We start from the raw sequence: 17317 nt of genomic DNA, 5'->3' as shown, positions 1-17317 counted from the left end.
AGCGATCAAACGGAGAGGGAAGATTTGGACTTGGGCTCGGGGTTTCTCAGGATTTCGACCAGCTAGTGCAGTCAATGAGTTGTGCTCGTGCGCGAAGCTGCGGTGGCTGACAGTGCAATGTACCAGTGCGGGGAGGCGCCCATGTCAGCGGCGGAATTCCTTGGCGCTAAAAGACGAGGCTGCAGCCTTTTAAACTTTCTGTTCTGTACTCGGTCTCGTCCTCGAACTCATCCGCCTCACTATATAGATATTGCTCTTTATGCACCTTTATCGAGTACATGTTGAAGCCTTTCTAACACATTATGAAGACTGTCGCCCGAGTATGGCGCTTAAACTGTGGGCGCATATCCTAGTGCGGCTCATGCAACGGCTATGCGACCATAAGGCTGTCGCCTGGCTGCCTTGTCACGTCTGCCTCAACATACCCATGGCTTATGACGCCTTCCTCCTTCACCGTGTTGCTTCAACATTGACTTGGCTGTAGCCTCATCCATGAATCAATTGTAACATAATATTCGGCTCCGTTTCCACATTAAATGGCTGAGAAACCTCGTTCCCGTGAAGAGGCAGAAGACCACATCAAGCAAATACGGAGAAATCGGGGATTTGTCGATGATGGAGAAAAGACCTTCTCAAACGCTAACCGTGAGGACCTCGAGGCATCTATTTCGATGTAATTTACCTATTCTTTACATCTGTCCGGCTGAAGCACACAGAAAACACACGGCTAACTCTATCTTATCCCAGCCTCGCCGAAGGGCTCTACGAAAAGTCAACCCACTTTTTAGTGGAACTGATACAAAATGCTGATGACTGTTCATACGATGCATTGACACCCGAAATGCTGATCAGCTACTGGAATGGTCGCCTCCGCCTAGATTACAATGAGACAGGATTCGCTCGGCGCGACGTCGAGGCACTCTGTAGAGTTGGCCGGAGTACAAAGTCCAACTCTGGAAATCAAATTGGTGAAAAGGGGATCGGCTTCAAATCCGTGTTCAAAATCGCCGACGTCGTCTCGATATCCTCCGGCTACTATTCATTCAAGTTCGACAGGACGAAAACAGACCTTGGGATGATTACGCCTGTATGGGACACATTTCCTGCGGAGCTAATTCCTGGGTTCACCTCTGTAATGTTACAGCTACGTGACGGCTGTGACCAGACTGATTTGCTCAACGAAATGAGATCAATGGACCCCAGATACTTATTATTCCTGAGGAATTTGAAGCAAATCTCCATTACAGCCTCGCCTCCAGATACCCCAACGTGGTCAAGCATTCTGTGTCGGAGTGATATTCAAACTAGTGATGAAGCTCGGCGTACGACAACTTTGAGCTGCGATGATAAGTCAGTGACTTACTTGGTCCGTCAGCATATTGCCAATTCCCTGCCGTACGAGCAGAAACGCGGCGGGCGCGAGAAGTCCGCTGTTTTGTTGGCATATCCGGAAATCGTTACTCAAGAGACCACTCTCGAGCCACAGCAGGTCTATGCATTTCTCCCGATATGCGATTATGGTTTCACTGCAAGTATAGGGCACTCAGGTGTACTGCCTTGCCCAGTTACTAACTCAATGACAGTTTCTCATTCACGCCGACTTTCTGCTCATCGCGAATCGCGAGAACATCGACAGCTCGTCCCGATGGAACAACGCACTTCGCGAAGCTATTCTGGATGCATTCTTAGAAGATGTTCGCCATTTCCATGACACGTCGTTTCGATATACCTGGCCTCGATACTTACCGGGAAACATGTATACATTTGACTTCTTCTGGAAGTTCCGCAGCTCACTCACGGACAAGCTTCGTGAAAGTGCTGCCCTCGAATGTGAAGATGGACAGCTGAAGACGCCGAACATGGTCAGATATGTACCGAAACAATTTAGAGACGATAGCAACATGCCCATGGTTTTAAGCGCAACAACGAAATCAAAATACTTGTCGCACAAGTACTCGGAGGCCGATAGCAAGCGTCTTATGGACATTGGGGTCACGACGCTGTCTGGAAAAGAGTTTCTTGAGGACCTCAAAGACTTTCTCTCAACCTGCAATGCTACCATGCCCGAAGCGTGGCACTCCAATATAGCGAGGGTCCTGCTTCCATTAATTTCTAATTTCGAACGAGAAATATCCGACCTCCCCCTTATTCTGTTGAGTGACGGACGCCGGGTGGCAGCATCCTCAGGCACAATATTCTTTCCAGAGAACAGAATGGATCATCCAATTCCACCAGGGATTGAGGTATTTGAGGTTCACCGAGACATCCAAAACGATCGCGATTGTGAACGACTATACACAAACCTCCGAGTCAAGCCGATTTCTATCCCTGCTGTCCAAGAATTGATTTTGGAGAAGCACTCACACCAGCTCCCAGAGCCAGCGCCCCCCCGATCTGAGCTATCATCCCAAGCACTCTATCTCTTCAAGTCAGGGTGGAAGAAACCAACCAACCAGATTCAGTTTTGGGTCGCCACAAGGACGGGAGCACTACATCGTTCATGGGAGGTGTATGTCGATACGGATGAGCATTACTCGGCATCTCGATATCTGGATAGAAACAACGGAATGTTTCCTTTCTTGCACAGGAGCTATGACAAAGAAATCGCTTCAGACGATCTTCCGCTGTGGAGAGCTTGGCTGAACGAACAACTTGGCATGTGGAAGATCCCCCGTCTTGTCAAGGATTCTAGCAACGTCATCAACCCAGAGCTGTCAGAGGACTTTCGCTATGTTCTTGACAAGCACCATTCCCGGCCACTTTTAGTGCTTCTGAAGGAGAATTGGTCTATATACTCTCGGCATTTCCCCCAAAATCTGCCTTCAAATCTGCGATCTCAGTTGGCATCAATTTTCGTCCTTTGTCGTGATGGCGAACGGCATAAGTTGGAAACTACATCTACGGGATACTTTATGCCAGAGAATTTCCGCTCGGAATACTCCTTCCTTCAACCAGTTCTTGACATTCCAAACCCGCAGGATCCCAGATGGACTTTTCTAAAAGTGTTCGGAGTAACCGTCAATGATGATCTTAACACCTATCTCGGCATCCTCAGGAGCATTCAAGGCCGTGAAGTCTCAGTCGAGTCCGTTCGTTGGCTATACGATAAAATTCAGAGTCGATGTGATGATAATCCGACCCTTGTGTGGTACGTTGCCTATCGATCCCACTACAAGAGAAGCAAATATTCACCAATAGCAGTGATGAGTTCCAGCAGAACAATCACGTTTACATACCGAGCTCCTCTACCAATGCTTGTCCACGTTGGGTCACGCTAAGCAATTGCGTGTGGATAGGTCCTGGATGCCTTACACAGTCCCATGAGCTCAGCAAAATCCATCCAGACCACAGAATACTCTTTGTAAAATACCTCAAAGTCAAAGATGCCGAACTCGAGACTTTGATATCGGAAGCCAGGGCAATCACATCTTTCACTTCTCTGTCGCATATCACTGACATCTTCAAAGAGCTCAACAGAATTTTGCCGGACTCGGTATCTATGGAAGTTACGAACGCAATACAGAGTCTTCTCGCTCTCAGAATCTTTCCGCTTGATGAAGGAGGTGGCTCCGATAGAGGCTTTGACGAGCTCTCCTCCGGCATGAGAGAATCCGAATGGTACATCGCCGATCAACCGCGCCTTCGGCAGTGCTTTCAGGGCGTAGTATCTTTACTGGCTTTCAAAGTGGAAGATGTGCAGGCAATCAAGCGACTGATAAGTATACTGAATTTACAAAATAGAGTGCTGTCTGAGGTCGCGAAAGAAAGCCATAAAATTCGTGGAGGTAAAGCACCAGGTGAGGAGACTGACATATCATACCGTGGAAAGGCCAAGTTTTTCGACCGGTAAGTCTCTTCGTTAGGCTTCTCGAGAGAAAATTAGTTATTGTGTTTGATTTCTGTGCAGGGGTTTTGACTAACCATCTGTCCTGAAATAGCCTGATGCCTGAGTCCGTACCAAGAAGGCAAGAGATTCTGCACCGTTTGGAGAATGTGGAAGTTTGGCACGCGGACAGGATACTCCTAGGATGGAGCGTCGAGACAATCAGTCCTGCATCGGGCATTGCCCATCAAGAAAGCCTGTTCACTGACGATGGTCTACAAGCGTTGCTTGTTGCCCCAGTAGGAACCAATGCGCTTAGGATATACCTCAGAGATGGGCATAATTTATCTTGCCCCCCTCTGGAATTAGCAGAGCAACTAGCTGCCTTCTGCGAGATTCCGGAGCATGTGGCGCTGATATATTTTATTTTGAGCCAAGAGATGGCCTCTCTTATCGAGGATGCTCTCGACCGCCGAGGTGTTGCAAAGACGAGAGGAAAGAAGCCATTGGGAGATGAAGTCGCGTCATATCCGGCCACAAAAGATGGAAATAAAGATGAGGGAGACGAAATGAATGTACAGGTCTCGGTAAACGTGGAAGGACCTCAAGGTTCCGAGACTCCCCGCAGATTCCATGAAGTATGGGTTGGGGGAAATGAAGAACAGCAGGAAGACGAGAAAGCAACGTTGAAAATTATTGCCGATGACGAGGCCGAGAGCGACTTTGACGAGGATAAATCTCCAGGGCAAAGCGAAGAGGATCTTCTGGATTTCAACTCTACAGACAATCTAGCCTCGAACAGGCAACAAACCGGACAGACAGCTTCAACAAAGCTGTCAGTGAATGCTGAACACATCGTCTCTCAGTCGAGGCCAACCAGCCCAACACCACCTAAGGGAAGCTCGTCAAGCCGGCCGAATTATGTCGCCCTTGATGATGCTCCAAGAATGAGAGAGTATGTCAGGACTCGAGGACGACACTCAAGACGGAAGCGTAAATCAATGCTTACCTCCGATTCTCGTGATATTGAAAGTTTTGAACGCCCAAGAATTGTCAACTCTACCATCGTCTTTGTCCCAAACTGCGAGGAATTGCCCGCGGAAACTTTCTCAAATCGACCATCCGAAGGGATGGTACTTCCTGGAAGAGCGCAAATTTCCCAGTCAGGAGACTGTACCGTCTTTCTCGCGGTTGAGCCAACTAACAAGATCGGCATTTACACTGAATTTCTTGGAGAGCTTTATGTGAGTGATTTCAACAGCCACAGAAGAAACAGCTCTCGCTAATGGGACCAGGTTTCCAAACTCCTCGAGAAGTATCTTGGAAGGAAATATGATCCGTACACCCAATGGACCAGTCAACACCGCCACTGGGCTGGATATGCACCTTTTGAAACAGGGAAGCAGTCTATGACCACGTTCACATTTTCCGATGGATCAGCAATGACGGAATTCCTCATTCAGTCAGGTTCCGGGTGGAGGAGGAATGGCAACTACCCTTGTTACCACATTTTGGTAAAGACTACAAACGGCGGGCAAGATTCATCGTTTACGATGAGTGCAGAAGAGATGGAAATGGTAAGCTCGTACACCATCGTGTCGATTAGATGCTAATCAATCTATCCAGATCCGTAGGCATCGAGTCCCCGAGGACAAGCGCCCTTCACAAGTCATGATCCTTGCTAGGGTTTTCGATATGCAATCAACCGCTAGTGCATCGTTCTTCGTAGACCCGTGGAGCATGTACGCCTCTGGTGGAATCCAGATATATGCGCAGAATGACTCCTATACCGCCAAAATTCACCTTGCTTCACCCCATCTCTTATTCAAACACTTTGAAATGGGCTTCTTCACCCGTTCATTCAGAGACTCTTTCCATTTTTTCACGTCATATTTCCGAGATTCGGGCGAGCTGTGGGCTCGACGAATGCTCCAGCACGAGGAACGCAAGTACACCTATAAACCTCTCGAAAAAGGTTCCTTCATACGCTTGTTGAGGCTTCATCCAGGACATGGGAAGGAAGAACTGAAAGGGGAGCTGAAGAGGGTGTCCCTTGAACTAACCAAGTCAAGATATCCATTTACGGCCCTGTCCTACGTCTGGGGCAACAGCTTGAAACCCTTCGTCCTCAGCATCGGAGATTACGCCTTAAGGATTACTGCTTCGCTATACTTCGCCCTAAAGCGTTTGCGAGAAGAAAAACGGTCCGTCCTATTATGGGCGGATGCTATCTGCATCGATCAGGAGAATGATGTAGAGAAAGGTCACCAAGTGCGCTTGATGTCAAATATCTACAAATCAGCCCTGCGTGTGTGCGCCTGGTTAGGGAATGAAGCAGACCAGAGCAATGCTGCGATAGATTGCCTCTGTGCAATCAAAAAATCAACCGAGCCCTCAAATCAAGCTGCCACGGTGTGGTTCCCTTCGACGGAAAGTCCGGTGTGGGAGGCTATAACCAAGTTTTTCGGACGCGATTGGTTTCGGAGGGTCTGGATTGTCCAGGAGCTCGTTCTTGCACCGCATATCATCTTGTTGTGCGGCAACCGAAGCTTTCAGTGGGATGATATTTATGTGCCGGCCACCTTGTGCGCAACAAAAGCAGACAAGTCAAAGCTCGCCCTCATGAAGTCGGTTTCTAAGACTATGGCGCCTGTATTAAGCCTAGGGAAGTTGAGGCGCGCATATCGCCGCCAGGTCGCCGACGCTGCCCAGCGAGAGTTGCTCACATTGTTCGAGGACTTCGAGCACACTGAATGCTCACGTCGACGCGACAAACTCTTTGCCTTTTTCGGGTTGGCTTGCGATGCAGATGATTCAGGCTTTGATCCAGACTACGTGGCACCGCTTGAGGCAGTCGTGCGCAGATATGCGGAGGTTTTTGTCCGACGTGCGAAAGGCATGGAGCTCTTATATCATGCAGGTGTCATTGATTTGGAATCTCGTGCCCGTTTTCCCTCGTGGGTGCCGAATTGGGTGACGACTACGTATCCCAAAACTATCACCACTTGGAAGAGCAAATCCGGGTTCTTTACCGCGGGTTCTCATCTGGAGAATGATATCAGGGTGTCGCTAAAAAACGGTGCTATATTGACCGCCACCGCTTATTTTGTCGACCGGATCACCCGGGTAGGGCAGACCTCATTTGCTGCAGCAGACCGAATTAGATACTTAAAAGAGGTCTTCAGCGTCATCGAATCCATCCGCACATATCCGACTAAAGGCAACCCGCAAGATCTGGTTTGGAAAGTCCCCATCGGAGACGCCCTGCATCAACCATCTGGAAGTTGGGACAAAGTTGATTTCCGCGTCTCTTACCAGGCTTTGGCCGAGTACCTGCAGATGGGCAACGACAACAACACGGACTGGAATGCCGAAATGCTAAAGATTCCGGCCATTGCCAAGATGAAGCAGTTTCTATTCCGTCCACAGGAATTGAGGCGGAAGATGTGGGATTATCTCTTTACTGCCCAGGAATTTGCGGCGAGGTTTGTTGACGCAAAGGTATGCGTCACTACAAATGGATATGTGGGAATTGTGCCCGGCGCAGCGCGGGTGGGCAGCCTTGTCACTTTGTTCTCCGGCAGTGCAGTTCCGTTTGTTATTGACGAGAGCAAGGAATTTCCCCGGTGTTATCGGCATCTTGGGGAGTGCTATATTCACGGCATCATGCAGGGCGCTGAGAATCAGGACTCGGGATTGTTCGACATCCTCCCCAAGAAAGTTGTCCACCTATGCTAAGCAAAACAGGCGTTCTAGGCGATGTTGGAGATCAATGGCTGGTGAGCGCACAGGGGAACACTGCATTGATTCCGACCGGTGTGGTCTGAAATATTATTGATTGACTGAGAATGTGGAAATCTATCTGATGGTGACGACGCTTGTAAAGTGGATTTAAAGGGCCTTTGGGGACCTGTCTGACTATACCGAGTATACTGTCTAGTAAGTTACATAGGGCTTGACAGGCGCAGACAGGGGCTGTCGCGACCTTCGGCCGAGGACTTGGCGTGACGGTCTTTATACTGGGTATGTCTTGGCTAACCCGCCATTCACAACACCAGAGACACATAGTCATGTGATCGGCTAACCTTCCCTCCGGTGGTAGAACTAGACCAACATGTAATACCTAGCTCGCAAGTACCATTTTCGACCTATATTGGTACCCCTTTGGGTCTTGTAAATGACTGCTTTCATGGCACCAATGACTCGACAAGTATCTGAATAGGGAGGATGGCACTTCAAGCTCAAGCGACAAGTCGGAGATATCCGCAGGTACAACCAAAAAGTTCGTCACAGTACGAGGTACGTGACAGAGCTTCTGAGTACCACGAGAAACACGAAGGGGCTGGGTTGGGCCTGCATAGGGAACGAACCAGCCCTGCAGCGACAGAATTACTCGGCAAGCCTTGGCTGCCTTGTTCAGACTGAGACTTTGAACCGAGGGGCTTAGGCACGGCAGTCCCTTGGCAGCTGAAATATCGCGCTCAGTCCAGGACGTATGATGGCTTCATTCAGCTATCCAGGCTGCGGTCAGCGAGAAATCAGTCAGAACGCGACGCACTTCATGACCTTCCATCCAAATCATCATGTCGACATAACCGCCAGTGATTAGTGTATTCTCGACATTTCTCTTCACCAAGCCAACTGTGCCCAGTAAGAACCATCATGGATACAACGGCAAGCGTCATAGCCATTGTGGAGTTGTCTGTGACAATCACCTGGTCATGTATGCAGTATGCCAGAGACGTCGCACGCGCGAGCGAAGAAAGCGCGGACCTTTGCAAGAAGATCGGCAATCTTCAAATCGTGCTGGTCCGGCTCCAAACTCAATCCAAAGCAGGCGAGCTTTTGGCCCAAATACAGCCCGCTCTGAATGCCTGCAACGATGACCTTCTCAAACTGAAAAAAAAAGTTGGAACCACGACAGGGCTGGGCGGCGGCCGGCCGATCGCTTATCTGGCCCTTCAGGAAGCGTGGCGAGTTCAAAGCTGCCGCTGTTAGGATAGAGCATCATTGCGCCTTGTTCAACATAGCAATGACTTCTGATACATTGGCTTTGGCAGCCGAGATAAGGTCAGGCTAGGCCCCAGCAACCAGCAATCATGCTGAAGGCTATTCAGGAACTATCTTCGAGCACTTGACCATGTTCAAAGAGGCGAACATGTGGAGATCATGAAAGAAGTTCGAAATGTACGGCAATTGCTAGAAAGAGAGACTCCCACCTGCCGTTGACGAAGGTATCCCGCTAAGCCTTTGACTCCTGCACCTGTTCTGACGATTCCCACCGTAGCAAAAGACTGGCTTAAGTGGCTGGGTGCCTCAGATTTGGACACGCTATTGGTTCAGAATACGAACCTACTACAGCCTGGCACTGGCAACTGGTTCGCCAAAGGCGATATCTTCGAAAATTGGTTAACTTGCGCCATTCCAATACACACAAATTTGTGGCTTGCCGGTCAGGGTGAGCCAATGATTTTTACCAACATAGGCGATGTATACTAAACGCAACGATGACAGCTGGTGCCGGGAAAAGCGTTTTGATGTCAGTTTCCATGAGTTTCCTTGTCCAATTACTCTTGATGACGAGCTATCAGGGCTACTCTCATTACCAAAACCCTAAGAGCCTACTCAGCTGCGGAAAATATCAATCCCAGTATCACGTCGACCAAAAATTGCGTGGCTTATTTCTTCTTCGACTTCCGTGAACCCGAGAAACAGCAAAGCCAAACAATGTTGCGCTCATTGCTACACCAAGCTGCTATCCAATGCCACCCATTTCCTGATTTCCTACGACAACTACCTGCTCGCTTCACCGCTAGTCACCTGGTCCCAATATCAGAGCTCGTCTCCTTACTGCTTCGCGTCCTGGAGTTATTCGACACGAGTTTCATCTTTGTAGATGCTCTGGACGAATGTGACAATCGGGACGAGATCTTCTCTGCGCTTGAGGATCTGGTCGGCTGTCCTAACGCCGGTACCATAGTCCGGCTCATCTGCTCCAGCCGAGACGAGCTTGACATCAGACGCCGATTCGATCCATACAACTTCCATCGCGAGGTCCTTTCGCCAACAGTTGTGGATAATGATATTGCAATATATGTAAAAGGTCTGATGGAAGAAGACCCAAGGGGACGGTACAAGAAATTGCGGCAGGGCACCAAAGATCGCATCGTGGACGATATGAAAGCAAAAGCTGGAGGCATGTACGTGAGCCTTCCCGTCTGCTATTTTAGCGTCGGGAAATGCAATATTAATGCTCTGGATAGGTTCCTCTGGGCACAGTGTCAGCTAGAGCAGCTTTCACGGTGCCGGACCGATCGTGACATCGAAGTCGCCTTGAGCCAACTTCCATCCACTATGGACGCAACTTACAATAGGATCTTCAGTAGCATGGATCCTTTCGATCATAAACGGGCTCTCCGGGCATTGACCTGGCTGGCAGCGCCGTATGGGTCCATGACTCTGGGGATGCTTGCCGAATCACTCACCCTAGACCTTTACAGTTTTGAAATCGATGACAGCGATCGATTGGACGACGCAGAAGATATCCTGGACGTTTGCAGGAGCCTGGTCTCAATCTCGGACATTGAAAATAGGCCGATCCACTGGAAAATAATGCTGGCACACTTCACGGTTGAGCAGTATCTGATATCACCCCAAAGCCGGGCCCTTCAGACTCATCCGATGGGATGTGTACCTACGATTGGCAAAAGCCTGCATGCTCTACGCGACGTCTCCCGCATGGCGGAAGCTCGAGGAATCAGAACAAGACTCTCAGCTAACGGACCGTGAAGCCGAGGACATGCACTTTCTCGCCTATACCTCCGTGTCCGTCTTTTGTTATCTTCGAGATCCAGGTGTTGAAATGGCCTCCCTGCCTTTTTTGATCAGAACTCTGCAGAACTCGCAGGCCTTTACTAATTACAAAAAGAACTGTTCTGTGTTGGAGGCCTGGGAAAGTCTCGAATCAGAGGACTTTCCCATAAGGTACTCCCTTACAGACATACCACTTCGATCGGATCTGACGAAACAGGAGAACCTCGACATTCTGCTAGCAATTAATCACGGATCAAGCATTGTCTCGAAAGCTGTCGCATATGGTTTACTCGACTTTGCGTGGCGCTTGATTGGTGCTGGAATAGACTGTGATACATACGATTCTAACATGCAGACGCCTCTGGGATTTCTAGTGTGGGCTGGCCCGGACAAACATTTCCAGAGACTTTTGAACCTTGTCCGGTCGAATATTGAGGACACTGAATCAAACAGTCAACTTGATGCTCAAGTTATTTGGAAATCAAACACAAATATCTTGGGGACAGGACTGCCCACAGCAATCAAAACAGACGCCCCCGACCGGTTTGACAAAATCCTCGAAGCAATCAAGCACTATTTTTTATATGTTGGACAGAAAGAGACAAGCAGAGCACGATTCCAGAAAATCATGACTTTGGCGTCGATCTTTAGCGTCCAGGTCGCTAATGAAGGCGCGTTCCAAAAATTGCTGGATGTTGTTCGTCAAGGCCATGGATTTGAGCACGACTCACGGAACTTGTTACTGCAAAAGCTGCTCTATGCTTCGTGAAGATCTGGGAAAGGAAGCTACATCACTGATTTGCCTAGCTGGGACATGAAACAAGTTCAGAAGTGTATCACTGCGCGGACAGAAAAGATTCTCTATGAAGAGCTATTCTATGACAGATTCCAAGATGCACAAGCGTGTTGGCTGGCCCCGACCGATGGCAAGGTCTTTTTCAAACCCTTTGATGATCAGCGACGCGTGGACCAATACGTGTCCGCTAACGCGACAAATGCGCTCATAGCCTCATTGATGGGGGGTCACTACGACATCGCCAAAACACTACTACGGACTGGTTTCGACAGCCCAAATGGCAGAGAGCTCTTGATTTCCTCTATCACCGAAGCCTGTCTGCTGGACCGTCGGCTTCACAAGCCATCCGACGTGGATCCTCATCTGGAGCTGATCAAAACCATGATTGAAATTTGCGCTGGAGTCGCGGGATTGAAAGTTCATCTGGGTGAAGCGCTCGTGCTCCGCGCAGGTCTCTCCTGGGGTGCTGTGGACCAGGTCGTGCGCCAACTCTGCGACTGTGGCGTTGACCCAAACGCTTTGCCTGACTTCGCTGAAACAACTTCGGAATTCGGTTCTGCTTTAATTGCAGCCTCGCAGGGCCACAGTGTCAAAGTTGTCGACACTCTCCTCAAAGCCAACGCAGATCCGAATCAAGAGGCCACTTTTGGCCGACTGCGAACGCCACTGATTGCAGCAGTCACGAAGTACGCTAGGCATGGGGCAGATGCTCAACTGGAGATATTCAAACTACTGTTGAACCATGGCGCATCACCGAGGAAAATTGTGAGCAGCGCCCTCCAAAGCCAGACATCCTCACCTCCGCAATCTAGAGTGGCCAGCGGGAGCGCGTTGATAGCCGCCGCTTCTGCCAAGTGCTACCCCCAGCCGCCATATGCTGCAAAGATCTTTGAGATCCTAGAGACATACCGCGTGCTGGAAGATGTGAATTTGTGCATACCAAGCGATCATTTCGGAACCCCCTTGATTGCTGCGGCGGCCAGCGGTAACGCATGGACCGTGGACTTCCTGGTGCAGCACGGGGCCGACCCTCACCTTCAAGGTCGGGCAGATGTGGATTGGTGTTTGCCTGCACTAGCTGCCGTCTACGGCGGTCTCCCAGAAGTGGCTTTGCAGTTCCTCAAAGAGTCAGATTTTGCCAGTTTGCAGACTCATCCACAACAGTGGGCGAAATGTTTCATACTCGTTTGTGCCAACGCCACAAATGATGCACAGGAAGAAGACGAGAGAGCACTTACATCTTGGGACAGCCTGGCCTGTGAATTGCTCGATCACGGGATTGATGTGATTTTGAACGCAAGCCACAGCAGTGCTTGCGATGACGGAACCCTGATCGACGACAGTGATCACTTAGACCCCGCCTTCTACGGCTGTTCTCTTATCGCAGCCTGTGTCTCTGGTCGACTGGCATTGGTCAAACGGATTCTGGACAGTGGAGCGCCACAAAGACCTGGCAGCAAAGGTCTATTTGGCAGTTGTCTGGCAGCTGCAAGTTATTCTGCGAATGTCAAGATGGTCCGCTTCTTTCTCGACCAAGGTTTTGACGTGAATGAGCAAACACCTCAAGTTAAATTCTGGTGTCCACTTGTTGCTGCTCTGAGGAGTGAACACTGGGAGACGTTCGATGTGGTTAGCTTGTTATTGGAGAAAGGGGCTGACCCGAATGCACTGTACGCTGGACACAGCCCGTCGGTGGAGGACACACAGATCCTGGTCATGATTCTGGAGCAAATGAAGTCGTGGCATCACGTTCTTGTTTTGCAACGTTTGTGGAATAAGAACAAGATCACTGGGTCTTCGATAATGCAGGCACGTCCCTTTTTTGGCAGTCCGATTACGGCAGGCATTCGACGTCATCGAGAGAAACTATTAAGCTGCTTGATGGACAACGGAGGAAATCTGGACTTGGAGAACAGTGCAGGCTTCTATCCAACCGCGATGCTCACAACACAGGATAACAAACGTGGCTTTGACATTCAGCGAGGACTTCTCGATCAAGGAGCATCGCCAACCAAACCTGAACAGATGCTGGACTACATCCGGCCTTTTCGAGATATCAAATGTCCCCATCTTGAAGCATCAGCTTGCCTCTGCGTTCCCGGATCCTTCTGGGGCAATATGCTCTCACTCTGCGTGATGAAGGAGCTTACCATTCCGTATCTGCTACAGCAAGGAGCCGATCCCGACGAGGTTGTTCCGGGAAGTTTCTATGGCTCGGCGATGATTACAGCGGCGGCACCGTTGCGAGCTGAGGCCGTTGTGACCTTTCTTGACAATGGTTCAATCACCAAGCTAAATGACGTCGTGTCTGACGGTGCCTTTGGCACGCCTCTTATTGCAGCGTGTGCCGGACCACCCGAGTTCCCATTCAAATACGCCTTTCACAAGCAGCACGAATTCCTAGATCCTAAGAATTGGGAGGTGATCCAATTCGACCTAATTGAGATTTTACTCGACGCTGGGGCGAACCCGAATCTCACCTACAAATGCTTCTCTCCACTGATCATGCTTGTTTGCTCGACTTCGAAGAAAAAGTCGAGAGCGGTGAGACTTCTTCTGGAGCGTGGCGCAGATCCCGCGCTTGTTGTGCCGAAATACGGTTGTGGGGTAAGTTGGCGGTCATGCTTGTGTAGTATAGGCGTTGATGGTCTTGCTGACGATTTGATCGTTAGGAGACAACATTCCCAGAGCTTTCCGGGAGCGACGGAGACGGCTGGACGGCAATAAGCGTCGCCGCAGAAAGGGGCGAAAGCAAGATCGTCGAGATGATGAAACAACACGTCGCAAACCTACACAGCGAGACATAGCAGGCGTTAGGTGGATCGACAAGAGTACTCGGTACTGTACTCCATACGCCTCTCGCCAGCTCCTCCGCTCCAGACTAGGCAGATGAAACCGTGCGCATTTCAGCTGCATAGCTCGTGATGGCTACAGAGTTCCATAGATTCGAGATCCCAGGTCTCGCCCTCAAAGATCTGGGCGCGTCTGATACAATCATCAAGTCGAATCGTTGCAGCTATATTGGGATGAAAGACATGGTCAGCTAAGACAAGCCATCATGTCAACAAGCTTGTTAGACTCGATACAGATCCACCTGGGGCAACGGAGGGCAGCCCCAGCCTTACTGCTGTCGCTGAACGCAGCGCGAATACCCATCTAGCACATCTCTGCTGGCCCTGGACCCAGTTTTGGCCTCCGATTCCTGGTAGTGATTTGTATACCCATCTACCGAGGTAATGTCCGGAGTCGATTACTTTGGGTTTTAATCCCGACGACCCGTTCCACCGATCGTGGCAACGATGGATAAAGTAAGAGTCCGTCTGTAAAGTGCCAATCTCAGTCCTTAAAGCTCAAGCCACAGATCAGGATATTAGATTTAGTGATACAGCCCCGGATACTGCCGATATCTCGAGTGTGTTTATGTGCCTCACTCAGCAAAACTATCAAGTAGTGAGTTCGAGTACTCAGTATAGACCCCGACTTCAGCAGTTAATAATATGATGCAGCCCACGAATTTATCCTAGACTTCCCTTATGTGAAGGCGATCTCTTTCAATTAATTCGCATACCTCAGTCTCTATAATATCGAGAAGTCATACCACAGCCGTGTACCTTTCCTCGACCGTGGCTTACGCCGCACTAACATCGTTGCAATGAGCAAGAAGTACGTGAAAGATACGGCATGTCCGTGGGCGCGAGGACATATTCGACCTTGGCCATGCAGGGATTCCGTTTTGTAAGAGTTTCATGCGCTCGCATACGTGTTTAAGCACCTTAAACCCCGCATCCATACGGGTTATTCCGTCCATGTCCAAGGCCTCATTAATTTCAAAAAGTTCGATGGCACACTGCGTCTCATTATAAGTAAATTCATACTCAGGGTGCGTTTGAAGGCTCTGGCGAGCTCGCCGGCGAGCGGATCCCGCTAGAAGTGCGTCGTTTGTGTGTGAGGGATTTCGTGGAGGGAGGATGGTCAACCTTGTGTCAGGCAGTGAAGAGGTCGGGTTGAGCCTTGGCTTCGAATACCAATCTGGTGGTACTCCCAGGGTTCCGTCTAGTAGTTTCACAGCCACATGTCGCTGGCCTTGAACACGTGTGCGAGTTCCCGTGGACCATTTCGACTTCTCATCATTGGTGGAACGTATACAATGGTCATTTGTGAGCCCAAGGTGATGTAGGGCTCTCGCACATATTGTGTATACTTCGGTAGATAATAGACGATATTATCCTATCTCTCTAATAGCATCTCGCATTAGCTTAAAGTCTTCAGATTTAGATTAACACTCCCTTAAAGGTTGCTTAAATTATTTAAAGTTAAGAGTTAACCTTCTTTTCCACCAATAAATCGCTAGGTCAATGTCAAACAAAGCGATTCTATTGGCTAAGACAGCTTACCACTTTAAAGATTTCTAGAGACTTTTGAGTGCCCGCATCTCCACGAAACCTTTACATAGTTTTTTTTCGTGAACAAAGTGTTAATTTGAAGGCCTGAACCAGACACATCAAATGGTGCTATTTACAGAGTCATCCGCCTACTAGGTAAAAAGATATAGTGGGGAGAAGGTGGGAACATCGCGAAAGCTTCAAGTTTTGAGGATGCAAGCGCCCAGCTTGCCAGGTACTTTTGGTAGACTAACGAAAATAGGTCGGAAGTTTCGTGGCACGGACTGCGTCCTCACGGCCCTTTGTTCGTAGACGGCCGAAACGTGCACAAGGCGTTAACCATCTTGTCTTCTAGCGAGGCGTTTACGAAGGTCGCCAGCACACCCCAATCAGCATACCTTTTCAGCCTGATGTTCGTGGAGAACACCCCTGCAAAGAATGTGGCTGATCAACACGACTACCTCGGAGCTGGAAAGATTCCAGAATGTCCCGTTGGGAAAGACGCTATCCTCTCGCACATCTCGGGCTCCAACGCTGAAGGGCTCAATTTCGACGAGTTTAGAGCAGGCGAGGGGCTGCCAGAAAGTCGGCTTTCAAAAGATTCAGAGGTGCTGTGAACAAGCCCAGAAGGATGGCCTGTTCCTTGCTTGGGCTGACACATGCTGCATTTAGGAATGTTAGCTGAACTGACAATTCCGTACGCAAATCTTGTAAGACCTTTCCAAAGTCCGTTTCCCCCTCAAGACGTGAGCACCTGCTGGTTTACCCTGAGACCTGACTAGGCAATCCTGAGCGTCCGGGGGAATAGCTTTTTGTTTACCTTTCCTGTTCTTCTGACTTCATTTTCCAATAGTTAGTCCGAATGCACTCGAGGATTTTCTTTTTAGAAGCTTAGAGCGCCAGACTGTAGGTTTGAACCGCTTAATCTGCGAGATGATGAGAAATTCCAGGGAGACGTCGGTTGAAAGTAGGTCCCGATCGAGGAGAATTTCGTCGACTAGTGTGGATACTTATTCCGTATAGTGTTACATTCAATATGGAAGCCTACCCCGCCGGGGATGGAATCGTCACCCCATACGGATATTAAAAATGGTAGTGGTTGTTATCTAGAATTTTTAGGATACCGTCCGTCGGAATTGTAGCGAGGATAGTCGGAGACTTTAGAAAGATACTTAGGGCTGACGTAGGATGACGCATTCGGAACTATATTCTCCAGTTGAGGATCATGGCCTTCGTTTTCAATAGTCCACAACAACTTTCTGTGCGACTCTGACGACGGAGACGGACCGTTCTCCTCCATGTCCCAAAAAATTCGATGGTTGTAGCAGATACTACCTCGCTAAGCTTCCCATGTCCAGGTGGGACACAGCGCATGATCCGGTCTATGGCCTAACTATGGCAACTTTTCGGTTCTTGAAGGAATGGAACTTGCCAAAGTCAGTTGTTCCTTCAGTTGCCAGCACAGTGCTTGGTCGAGAAATTCCATTGGGAGGCCAAATCCTT

The 17317-nt window shown here is 49.4% G+C and overlaps 3 protein-coding genes across 3 annotated transcripts; all 3 read left to right on the top strand.

Moving 5' to 3' along the window:
- Positions 1-536: 536 nt before the first annotated feature.
- Positions 537-7561, top strand: A1O5_10104 (uncharacterized protein; the record flags this gene model as incomplete). Its single annotated transcript, XM_007750682.1, has 7 exons — positions 537-673; positions 748-1549; positions 1584-3148; positions 3202-3846; positions 3939-5067; positions 5119-5400; positions 5450-7561. The coding sequence occupies 7 exons, from the start codon at positions 537-539 to the stop codon at positions 7559-7561; spliced, it is 6672 nt and encodes a 2223-aa protein (XP_007748872.1).
- A 924-nt stretch (positions 7562-8485) lies between these two features.
- A1O5_10103 (uncharacterized protein) lies at positions 8486-11405 on the top strand (the record flags this gene model as incomplete). Its single annotated transcript, XM_007750681.1, has 7 exons — positions 8486-8793; positions 8941-9010; positions 9071-9281; positions 9338-9376; positions 9453-10023; positions 10087-10461; positions 10496-11405. The coding sequence occupies 7 exons, from the start codon at positions 8486-8488 to the stop codon at positions 11403-11405; spliced, it is 2484 nt and encodes an 827-aa protein (XP_007748871.1).
- Positions 11406-11450: 45 nt separating this feature from the next.
- On the top strand, positions 11451-14239 carry A1O5_10102 (uncharacterized protein; the record flags this gene model as incomplete). Its single annotated transcript, XM_007750680.1, has 2 exons — positions 11451-14039; positions 14105-14239. 2 exons carry the CDS (start codon positions 11451-11453, stop codon positions 14237-14239), a joined length of 2724 nt encoding a protein of 907 aa, XP_007748870.1.
- Positions 14240-17317: the final 3078 nt, after the last annotated feature.

Source organism: Cladophialophora psammophila, assembly GCF_000585535.1.
Source record: "Cladophialophora psammophila CBS 110553 chromosome Unknown aczJe-supercont1.18, whole genome shotgun sequence".
Lineage (NCBI taxonomy): Eukaryota > Fungi > Ascomycota > Eurotiomycetes > Chaetothyriales > Herpotrichiellaceae > Cladophialophora > Cladophialophora psammophila.
This window is presented reverse-complemented; position numbering and strand designations above follow the sequence as displayed.